Source organism: Aythya marila, assembly GCF_965140915.1.
Source record: "Aythya marila genome assembly, chromosome: Z".
NCBI classification, from domain to species: domain Eukaryota; kingdom Metazoa; phylum Chordata; class Aves; order Anseriformes; family Anatidae; genus Aythya; species Aythya marila.
The window spans coordinates 83,081,779-83,093,588 of record NC_139080.1 but is presented as its reverse complement, the minus strand read 5'-3'; the positions used below and the strand labels follow the sequence as shown (position 1 = coordinate 83,093,588).

The following is an 11,810-nucleotide window of genomic DNA, read 5'->3' as shown; positions in this document are numbered from 1 at the left end:
CTGCCCGGCACATCCAGAGCTCTTCAGCGTGGGGGTGCTGGCAAAGTCCCAGCTGCAACCAACCCCCAGGAGCAGGAAGAGCCCCGTGAAGAGCTGGGGCCGCAGGCAGCAGCAGGTCCCTCTGCCCAGGGCTGCGGCTGCCTCACGGCGCCGCCAGCGGCCGTTAAAGGGCCGTGCGCAGAGGGGGGCGGGGCCGTGCGCAGGGGTGGGGAGCGCGTGTTCCTTCACGGCCCGCAGGCTCTCGGCGCATGCGCGTCTGAGCGCCGCGCCGGGCGGCGAGCACTGCGCATGCGTCAAGGCGCCGCAGCAGCCCTCTCCGCACCGCCCCGCTCCCCTCACAGGGCTGTGGCTGCCCTCCGCGCCTGTCGGGCCGTGCGGCCGGGTCCCGGCTCTGTCTGCGCAACGCTGCAACACCTCCCCTATTCACCCTCCACACCTATCCTAAGGGGCGTCTTGCGGAGCGCTCACAGCGGCGCCGCGTGTTGTCTCCTCCTCCCTTTTTGCGCAGGCAGCGCGGCGGGCAGCCCCGCGTGGGGCGGGGTCCTGTGGGCGGAGGGGGCCTGCGGTGACCTCGGCGGTCGGCAGCCGGCGCGGGGCCTGGCGGGGCCGCGCCGGGCCGGGGGCAGCGGCGGGACGGGAGCAGCGCGGCGGGAGCAGCATGGTGAGGGGGGGGGAGGGGAGGGGAGGGGGGTACCGGGGGGCACCGAGCCCGGGGTGCGGGGCCGGGCGGAGACCGCCAGCAGCGCGGGCAGGTAAACGGCAGGTAGAGAGGTAAAACCTGCCGCGTGTTTGTTTTTTTTTTTTTTTTTTTTAAAAAAAGGCTATTTAATGATTTTAGTAGCGAAATGTTGAAATAAACAGTTTATTTAAATTTATTTTATTTATTTTACTTTATTTATTTTACTTTATCTATTTTACTTTATCTATTTTATTTTATCTACCTTTATTTGTTTTATTTTACTTCATTTATTTTACTTTATTTTATTATACTTTATCTTACTTTATTTTATTGTACTTTATTTTACTTATTTTACTTTACCTTATTTTACTTACTTTACCTTATTTTACTTACTTTACCTTATTTTACTTACTTTACCTTATTTTACTTTACCTTATTTTACTTTACCTTATTTTACTTTACCTTATTTTACTTTACCTTATTTTACTTTACCTTATTTTACTTTACCTTATTTTACTTTACCTTATTTTACTTTACCTTATTTTACTTTACCTTATTTTACTTTACCTTATTTTACTTTACCTTATTTTACTTTTTATTTTACTTATTTTTACTTTATTTTTTTACTTATTTTTACTTTATTTTTCTTACTTATTTTTCTTACTTATTTTTCTTACTTATTTTTCTTACTTATTTTTCTTACTTATTTTTCTTACTTATTTTTCTTACTTATTCTCATTTTTCTTTATTTTTCTTTATTTTTCTTTTTCTTTATTTTTCTTTTCATTTTACCTTATTTTACTCATTTTACTTTACTTTACTTTACTTACTCTATTTTACTTTATTTTTATTTTATTTTACTTTATTTTGGGTCAGCGGGGCGTACAGATACAGACACTGAACCCGCTGTGCCCACGCTCACCTCGGTGGCTGCGGTGCCGGTTGCGCGGGCTCCCAGCCGTCAGCCCTGCTCTGGGTGGTTACATTGGAAATCTAACTGCAAAACCCGCCTAAACGGGTCATGCCAAAAAAAAAAAAGAAAAAAGAAAGGTTTTGGTGAGAGATCTTGCAAGTTTCCAGCTTGTGTTTTGACTAGGGAAATACGGGTAAACTAGATTACAAGAATCTGCTAGTTGCGATACGGTCTAACCTTGGATTTTATCATTTTTTTCCTCCATTGTAGCAGATCAGTTTTCAGTGTTCTGCCTCAGGGATGTTCTCTATCGCTTGCTTCAGGAATAATGATAATTTTATGACTTTAAAGGCGCCTTGGCTCTGGTCGTGAGGTTTCTACAGCAATAACTTGGCTTGCCTGCTGGTTGCTGGTTCTGTAGTCACGATGCTCACAGTGCGCTCGTGCTTCTTGTTCCCCTGAGACCAACACAGAGTTGGTTGGTGAGGAAACACACCGTGATGCAGAGGCAGTGGTGCTGCTGTTGACTGCTCCCATCTCCAGTTTGTGACTCTCCTTTGAACGCAGGGAGAGACACTGATCGAGGCAGAGTTGACCTCTTGGGTGGGAAAGACCCATGAAGGTGAGCGCTTTGCTGGTAGCCTCTGGAATTCCTCGCACGTTTCACAACATTTCATCTTCTGTTCCTTTCTGCTGTGTTGCTGATACAGCAGCAGTAGTAGGAAAATACAATTTCAGGAAATTTTGGTCATAAAACAAGGAAAAAAATCCAGATTTTAAGGAGATCTCTCAATGTAGATGCCTTTCCTAAAATGAGCTTCATGGGTTTTTGATACTTACAGGTGGTAAGATATTCGCTGCCTGAGATTACCAACTGTGTAAAACAGCAGCCTGGCTGACAGGCGTTTTGTAAAAGCTCTCTTTTTCATAGGAAGCGTACATTTTAAGGCTTTGTACAGTGAACTCAGTTTCCTGTGAGCATCCCATACAGTATTTTATGGTGCTTAACAAGCAATCTTAATTTGTATTTGCATTTCTGCGAAGCACTGTTCTGCTTACACAAGCTTCAGCTTGAGCATGTGTATATACATCGGGAGAAAACTCTGCCTGTGGAAAGGTCTGATCTAATAGTAAGAGCCAGAACGTGTCATTGATTAAATGGCATTTCAAATATATTGTATTCAGCTCTAAGGCATCACGAATACCATCGCACTTTTGGAATTGTGCGAGGCAGGAGTATTGGTTACATCCTAGAAATCTTGCCGGTTGCTGCCAGTATAAAAGCTTTTCCACATCTTGCCAAAAAGGTCATGGATTTTCAAGTAAGTTTGTGTGCCACCACACAGAGAGTTTGCTGTGACCTGCATCAACATCCGTAGGATACTCCAGTGCAGTCGTGTAAAAGTCTTGCTCTTGCAAGCCTTGCCACTTCAAGGAGTAAGTGGCTGACACTGCGTTTCTGAATGTGAAGCTGTGGGCTGGATTCTCCGAGCTGCACTCTCGGGCACGCAGTGGTATTTATTGCTGGTACACCGTTCTCAGATCCAGGCTGCTGTGCAGGGCTGGAGTTGGATGTTGTTACAGACAAGTAGCTTTAAGGTCCTGAGTAAAGCTGGGCACTGAATTAGTAGTATGCAGGGGTGTGATGAGACAAAGCCTTGGAGGGCAGAAGACGAGGTAAGACCCCGACATGGTGCTGCAAGAATAACCTTGGGCAAGGTCAAAATGAGGCTGAAGTCATGCCTTGGCATCAACCTCGGTTACCTTTGTTTTGCATGTTCTGTAAACAAGTTCATGATGAATAGAAAAACGTCCTTTGGAAGTACGACTTTTATAAACGTTTGTTTTTCTTTTCTTTTGGTGCTATTATGAGAGAGCCATAGTTGTATTATAGGTACACATCACTTGTAGATAAGAGTATTGTAACGTTATCACTATTACTTTTTCTTGCTTTTTGTTCTCCTAATTATCACCAACAGCGTCTCGACGTACATGGTGCTAGAGGTACAGACTGTGAAGGCCAAAGTCTAGGTTATACTTCATTCAAACTTGCCGTATTGCCTTTTGGGCTTACCATCATTTTTGAAGGCTTTAAGAGCCTGGCTATTTTACCTTCTAGTGTAGCTGCTAACACCTCTCTTGTAGGCCACTTTGGCATTCTCTGTTATGTTTTATTAAAAATTCCTTGTAAAATGTGCGCAATGCGATGTTGCACAAGCAAAAGAAAAAAATCCATACTTCTTTCAAGGTCCTGGAATTCAGTGCTTGAGACTTTTAAAGCACCTCTGACCAAGATCTTCCTCTGAAAGAAAATTTCAACAAGTCTAAAATTTATTAGACCTTGTAGTCGCTGGTTGTTCTGTTCCAGTCTCATCTTTGGCCCTGGGGTTGCTTGCCGGCCTCTCTTTTGCAGAGAAACTGGGCGGTCGTTCCTTAGGGCTGAGCGCTTCTCAGCCCTGTTCAGATTGGCAGAAACGCTTTTCTGATCAGCAAGATACTGACTTATATCTCCAGTGTCTTGAATTTGGGTTCCAAATTGCAAGCTGCAGAGCTGAAGCACGGCAGTGGCATGGATCTGTGTGGAATCAGAGGATGCTGCAGTTGTAGGAGATGAGCTCACATTCTTCCATTTTCCACAAACTGTTCTGTTACTTCATATGATTTACATAATCTGTGCAGGAGTTCCTCATCCCTAAAATGCCTTTTATGAAAGACTTTTTCTTGTAAAATTGGTTTGTCCTCGAACAACATCTCCTTCAAATAGTTGTTGTATCCTGCTAAGGAGGGCTAGTTTGTTTTTTAAGTTGTGGATTTCTGGCAAAATGCTAAATTCTATAAAGTGCGTCAACAGAGAATCGGGAATTGGTTCCCACCAATACCCAATCTGCATTTATATTCCTGAAATGAGTGGCTGTGTATTTAAACTGGTATTAGTGGTAATAGGAAGGCTTAAAAGCATGAGTGAGATTTGTTCTAGACAGGGCCCTCGTTGGAATGAGCTCTCTAGTTTGTGGTTTTCTGTGCGGGAGAAGCGCTGTGACCTCATGTTGTGATTTGAGATGGTTTGGGATGGTGTGGGTTCTTCTAGAGAGTACTAGTACACGTGTAAGTGAGTAGTGTGTAAGTATGTGCAGGTAGAAGAGTTGGCACAGTGTTGTGCTCTGCACATGTTGTGTTATTTTGAGTGGGCATACTGCCCACTCACGATTTTTAATTTCATGTGGCAGCTTCTCTCTGGTAACCTACTGCTTTTGGTTGATTACACACGCTCAGAAATCAAGAGAAAAATGCACTGATTGCATGAGTGAGTATATCCATTTTTAATTGCTCGAAACGTAGAAGGATACCATAAGGCTTATACCTGTCTCAAAGTCTAACGTAAAGTCGGAATTAGCAGTATTGTTGCTGCTCTTATGTGCTTTGTTTTTTTTTATTCCTAAAAACCCGCTAGGTTGTTTTCAGCTGCAAGATGAAATATTGTTTTAGGTCCTTCTGTTTTTAAGGAACACAGGAGCAACCTTTATGGGAATGAGCATGGTGAATTCCTGCCAAAAGGGAGTGGGGAGGATGCAGAGAGGCATTCAGTTGCTTAGGACAGAATGATCCTAATGGGATCGGTTATGATTTGCAGCCTTCACTTGAGTAAAGAAATGGGTTTCTCTAGGGGCACTTTTAAATAATCTGTTGATTTGTAAACATTTTAACTCAGCTAGTGGACCTCCTACGTGGTGGTGGTGTTGTGTTTTGTTTTAACAACTGCCTTGATATGCATCATTTTCTCTCCTCTTAGATGTCTTTAATTGAAGACTTAAGCAAGCAAGTGTGGTCGAGGGACAGTGGTGTTTCTGTCCCATTATCTGAATGTGAGAAATGCTTAGGCTTATTGTAAGATGGTCAGAATAAATGCTTGGTTTTAGAAATGTAGGGTTTTGTAGACAAGCTTAAACAAGTATCTAAACATACTTGTATTGTAAATAGGTTTTTGTAAAAAGGGTATATAGTTGACCAGCAATATAGGAATTTAAACATGTCAATTATGTTATGCAGGCAGCTTATTTTAATAACATTTCCTTTCACTTTAGTTATACATCCCCTTAGGTAGGGAATGATTTTGAGTCATTTTAGTTGCGTGGCTTCAAGATGCCAAGAATCCGTAATAAAAATGCAGAGTTTAAAATAATACACAGAGATTTCAGGACTAAGCTGGATCATAAGCAAAAGTAAGGTCTTTCAAAGTACGTGATGAGAGTAATGTAAAGGAGCAGCTGAAATTTCAAGGGTGCTAGAGAGGCTTGAGTACTGAAGGAACTTTTAATAGGTGAAGAAAACCCAAACATCTTATTTCAAGTTACAACAACGTAGGAAATACTTCTAAGTGGCACTTGAAACCTCATTATGAAATGTTTGATAAAATTTATTCTAAGTGATTGCAAATGGAAAAAGGTAGTTTATGCTATCGATCTTCCTCAGTCCCGTTTCATTAAAGATGATGCTGGACATCGCCTATAACAACTGATCTATGATTTTCATAAAGGCAGAATTGACAACACAATTTGTGGTTTATTTAAACAAAAATTATGTTAACCGCTGGTTACGTAGCAGGTGTCTGTGGCAGGGACCTGACTTTCATGACCGTGCTGGAGACTTTTATGACTGCTGTCTGAAGATTGAAGACTGTGAGGAGGGAACAGCATCCACCTGATCGAGTGGGGGTAAAAAACAGGATGGTGAACTGGGTGAGGCGAGCTTTAGTTGAGCACTGATGGAGGAAAGAGTTGGTGACTCACAAATCAAGAGGAAGAAGTGGTGGTCTGAAAGTCTTTGAAAACAACTGATCGGGGCAGAACGGGGCCCACTGATGTACATAAATAAGGAAATACCTGTACACAAGTAACGAGGTCAGCATTAAGGGGGAGAAGCTGTCATACCTCTTCTGGGCAATTGGTGCATTCCTAATGCGACTGTACAGGAATGCCTGCAGCATGGGGAACAAAAGGGACGTGAGGGGTTGGTGTGGCTGTGATTTCACTGGGATGTGAGGGAGACTCACAGCTTGAGAGCAGCAGGGATGCGTGGAGGTGTACCATGGGGTGAGGAGTGAGCTGTCTGAGAGCTTAGGGGTGAGTTGTATTAGGGCTGAGCAACATGCGTGGTGCAAGTGTCTGCTGTACACAAACATCTTATTCACAAAGGCATAGAAGATAAGCCTGTAGGCTTGAGGATGCTGGGAGAAGGAAACAAGGCAAATAGCAGGTTCACAGCTAGCCTTCAGGACAGCAGACTCTGGCTTGTTTAGGCCTCAGCTGGAAGAACCCTGTGGAGCGTGGTGTTGGAGAGAAGAGGGACGTGTAGAAGCTGGTTGACTTTCAGGGATCACCTCTTTCAAGCTCAAGAACAATCGATGCTGATACGCAGGACGTGAAACATGGGGGTGAACATACAGCTCATTGCAAAACTCAAGCGTAGGAAGTATGCAAGAGGTGGAATTGGGGTCAGGTAATCTACAAGGTAGGTCCAACCAACCACCTGTATTAGGACCAGTACCACCAAAAAAATGCAGAGGGTTTTCATAACTGGAGATGACTTGCTCAGAGGCCCTGATGTGCCTGTTTGCTGTCTGGACAATCTCTAGAGAGGTTTGCTGCTTACTGTGGGCTCACATTTGTGATGTAATGAAGAGGCTACCAAGCCTTGTGAGGACTACCACTCAATCCTGCTCTTTCAAATGAGGTTGCAACAAGGAGACTGAAATATCAAAAGGGGCTTTATATATAATATTAAAGGAGCTGGGACCATTCAGCCTGGTAAAAGCTCGGGAGGGATTTTGTCCTGGGGTATAAATACCTGATTGGAGCTGGGGTGGGGAATTAGCAAGGTGGAGCCAGGCTTTTTAAGAGTGGTGCCCAGTGAAAGGACAAAAGGCAATGTGCACAATACAGAATATTCTATTTAAATGTAAAAAAAAAAAAAAAAAAAAAAAAAGATTTTTTTAAAAAGTGAGCCCATCTATGTCTTCTTTGCCACTGGTTAATGGCATACTGCTTCTGTATGTAGAAATATTTGTACCTCTTGATCTTCTATTACACATTATGTCAATAGAGAGCTACTGAAGTGTAATTCCCAACTTCTACAACTGCAGCCAGAAATATTTTCTCTTCAAGGCATTGTTAGTAACTAGCAATATCCAAAACATGATGTCTAAGAATGAATGGAAATAAAAACACGTACATACCATTTCTTAAATGTAGTATTTTGTGTGATAATTTAAAATGTACGTATGCTCCATTTCACAAGAAAGTATTCCCCAAAATAGTTTGAAAGAGTGGGAATAGCTTATTTGGCTGATGTCTTTTCAGTTTTGGTGAACTTTTCTCATATTGATTGGATGTTTTTTCTTTCTCTATTGCTTGTTATATGTTAAGTTTGAAAGTCTTGGAAGTATGAGAAAATAAAATGTACATACTTCATGTTTTTAACATGGTATTAATTTATAGAATTTCATGTGCAGGATTAAAGTAATGTGATGCAACGTTGCATTCATTGTTATTTTATTATAACAATATATTGTTATATATCTGTAGCAATATTGTTATTGTCATTTTAATATATATTATCAATATATAATTTTGAACATATTTTCATATGTTATGCTTGAGAAGTTTATTATTGCTTAATAAAGCAACAACAAACGAGCAAGAGCTAACAGTCAGAATTACAGCTTGCTGAGTGACGAGGGGCGAGAGTACTGCTGGCTCTGCTCAAGTGCCAAATCTTGATCAAGATTTGGGTGATAAACTGAATTACGTCCATTCCTGTGCACCCTCCCCTCCCTTTACCGTATGCTCCTTCATTGCAGTAAGGAGCAAATGCTCTGTGCTAACAGAAGGCTGAAATTTTGAAACATAGGTGTTGTAAATTCTTAGCTCCAGTGGGTTTGTTTGATGTCAGCTCTTCAATCATGCCAGAACTGAAATGACCACAAAAAGCAAGATGATAGTCGGTGATGTAACATCGAGGTGTGGCGTACCGCGCAGTGCCATGTCACGATGTAGCTTCACAACCTGGTGAGCAGAGGCACTCTGGTGCAGGCAGCATCATCTGTCAGGGAGCTGCTGATGCTACTAGCCTTGTGATCCACCAACACCTCTTTTTTTAGGTGATACACATACCTGATGATGGCAAGGTCCATGTGATTTATTGAAAACTGGTACAGCATGTATTTTTTTCCTGTCTAGTTTAAAAGGAAATGAAAAAATGTTATCCCTGTGATATGAAGGTGCTTTTAATGTGTAAAAACAAACAAAAAGGTTCATCAGCACTTTTTAAAAACATACTCACTTGTTGTTTAACTTATTCCTCTACAGGGTGTGATAGGTGTACAGTTGGTGGTGACCATGGTAATGGCTAGTGTCATACAGAAGATCATACCTCATTATTCTCTTGCTCGATGGCTTCTCTGCAGTGGCAGGTAAGATAACAAACAAAACAAAACAAAAAAACCCCACAGTTGCTACACTGCTTGTGAATATGTACCAATTTAGTTTAATTACTTTCCAAGAAAGCAATCCGCTGTTCTTGAACTTTATTTACACAGCACTGTGACACCTGACTTACAGGTTTAAGGTGTAACAGCGGTGCTGCTGGAAATGGGCAGTCTTGTTTGTGCTGTTAATTGTATCAGCCATAAAGTTAGCTGTTGTCCAGCTTCTACATTATTAAAGACAAAGGCTGCATACTGAGAAGCTAAGCTAAATACAAAGCTCTAAAGAATATATTCTTAACAATGCACCTGCTAATATACAGAGTATGTAGGCATTTATTAAGAATCCTGTTTTTTTTAATACTTCATAGGACAGGATTAGTATAAATTTCAGTATAGTACTTTCATAACAATAGATCAAGCAGATATAATGAGTTGCAAGGGGAGCATTCCCTGTGTGTTTGTATCCATAATAACTAAAAGCAGCAGCTGTTTTGAATATAAATCAGTATCTTAAATATTAAAAAATAAAAATGAAAAAAAAATTGTTTCTTTTTTTCTTCTGGGAATAAAAACACTCTGTATGATTAGAAGGTAGTATGCTGTCTTTCGTAATTGTTAAAATCTTGAGAACACAAAATCTCTGCTCTTTGAGTTCTGCAGGAATATCTTTGAATAATAATGTGCTCCGCAGGATTCTTAACTGGTCTTGTGCAATTTTCCACTGCCCTTTTACCTCTGCATCTTGGAATTAGTGGTGTTTTTTTCTTTTTAATTTTCCTCTTTTCAACACAAAGATACTGGGAAATGAAAAATAACTCTTGTTTAAATGTGATTTAAGTATTGTTAGTTGGAATGGAAAACAGATCTGTTGGCAGGCAGATGATACAAAGAGGAATCATACTCTTAATTGTTACGAGAAATTTCATTGTTGAAGTATTACTTTGTAAGTGAACTCTTGACAATTTTTAGTAATGTGAAACTGCAACCTTTGTTTTTTATGGTGTGTTACTACTCTAGAGTTTTTATCAATGATAATTCAAACAATATTTTCTACTTTTATTTAACATTTAAAACATTAGTTTAAATTTTTATTTCAGAGTTTAAATATTGTCTTTTTTAAAAAGACTTGTTCAATATTAAACCCTTGTTCTTCATTCTTCTTGGCATTTTCAGATTCTTGTTCTAAGGCATACCTTGTGCCAGTGAAAGGGAAAGGTTTGATGTTCAAATATGTTTTGTCATCCTTTTCTCTTTATCTTTGCACACCTACAGATTGATAAGTACATAAAGCAAGTTTTTTTTTTGTAGCTGTGCTCCCACTGAAGTCAATGGGAGCATTGTTACTGCTTTTCATACTAGTAACCTTGAAAATCTCATCACTGTTGCTTTTCAGTGCTCTATTTATCTGGTAACTATTTTAGTGCATCGTAGTTTCAGTCATTGTGAATAACCCTCAGAATCCAAGAACTATGTGAAGAGACAGAAATATTTCTGTCTTCCAGAAATGAAAACAAGCCAGAAGCTTTGCTGAAACAGGAATCTGAATTTAAGTGTCAGAAGGAAAAATGGCTCTTTTCTTACTTTAGCTGAGAAGCTTACGTTAACATATTTTCCGTAGAGTTGAACATTTGCAAACAAGTGTTTTCTTTGACAGACCTGTGTTAGTGGGGCAGTGGAGAGTGTTATACACATGTACATGTACACCACACATGCTGCAGTCCAGCTCTCCTCGGAAATGTTACCACCTTTTCCTCCTTCGTTATTATTCATATATATATTCATATTCAATATATTTCAGCTAATTTGTGGTTTTAAGTTATTTGGCCTAAATGTTTTTCTTCCAAAGAGGTTGGAGGCTTTTCTAAGTGAAGTCATCAGAAATACCTACAAGAGAGAGCTCTCCCCAAAGGGGAGGGAGGATAAACACGTTACCAGTAAAGCCAGCATCTCTAAGTTGTCTAAGAAAAGTTTGTCTCAAGGTGCCTGCATGTGCGCGTTCAAAGTCCATTAAACAAAAGAAAGGTATTTCAAAATCTAAGAGCACCTTGTATCCACCCTAAGAAATCTATTTGGTTGCAGACTGAACAAGTATTGACTGTTGAAAAACAATTCACTCATATTTGAGAAGGAATGCAAACTCTTTCAAATGATGCTGCTTTCAGAGCTTGAACAGAATATGAATATTCACATTTATTAAGTAAATCAATTTGCGGCCCAAGTATCTGCATCAGCCTTCGCATTTTTAACTAGTAAAACTGTCTCTACCAAAATGTTGCTTTTAGGTTGCTCAGCCTCTTCTGTTCTTCTATTTCCACACCACTGTAGGAAGACAGGAGAAAAATGGTGTTCTGTTCTTCATTTATTAATGACAGTATTTAAATTAACTAGGACATATCTGTGCTGGTTTTGCTATTGAGATGAATTCGAATCTGTCGAAGTTACAGGGTTGTCTCAGCTTTAAACATGCTTAAGCCAATGCAGATACAAACTAAATATTTTTTCAGCTCTACCTTTTATGAAAATGTTTGAAATCTTTTTGGTTTTAACATTTAAATCGGAGGCTGTAAGGTTTATTTTGTAAAAGAACCCTTTTGTATCCTGTTAGTTGTAACTACAAATCACTTGCAACATAATCTTGTAGGGTAATTAAGACCAAGTTGTTTAGTATACTAACACCAATCAAGGATACTTAAACAGGTAAAGAATTTTGGCTATACTAATCTCAAATTCACTGA

At 40.3% G+C, this 11,810-nt stretch overlaps 1 protein-coding gene across 4 annotated transcripts in view; it reads left to right on the top strand.

Annotated features, from left to right (window-relative positions):
• Positions 1-585: 585 nt before the first annotated feature.
• Positions 586-11,810, top strand: part of TMEM161B (transmembrane protein 161B) — a 48,287-nt gene continuing 37,062 nt past the window's right edge. For 3 of the 4 annotated variants that reach the window (XR_014319388.1, XM_082783815.1, XM_082783813.1), the window contains exons 1-2: positions 1,967-2,214; positions 8,957-9,060. Coding sequence is in view for 3 of the 4 variants with exons in the window: in XM_082783815.1 (XP_082639941.1) it covers positions 2,209-2,214; positions 8,957-9,060 (110 nt within the window). In the remaining variant the exon portion in view is untranslated. Of the gene's footprint in view, positions 662-1,966; positions 2,215-8,956; positions 9,061-11,810 lie in introns of those variants that run through there. The other variant, XM_082783814.1, reaches the window with a different exon arrangement.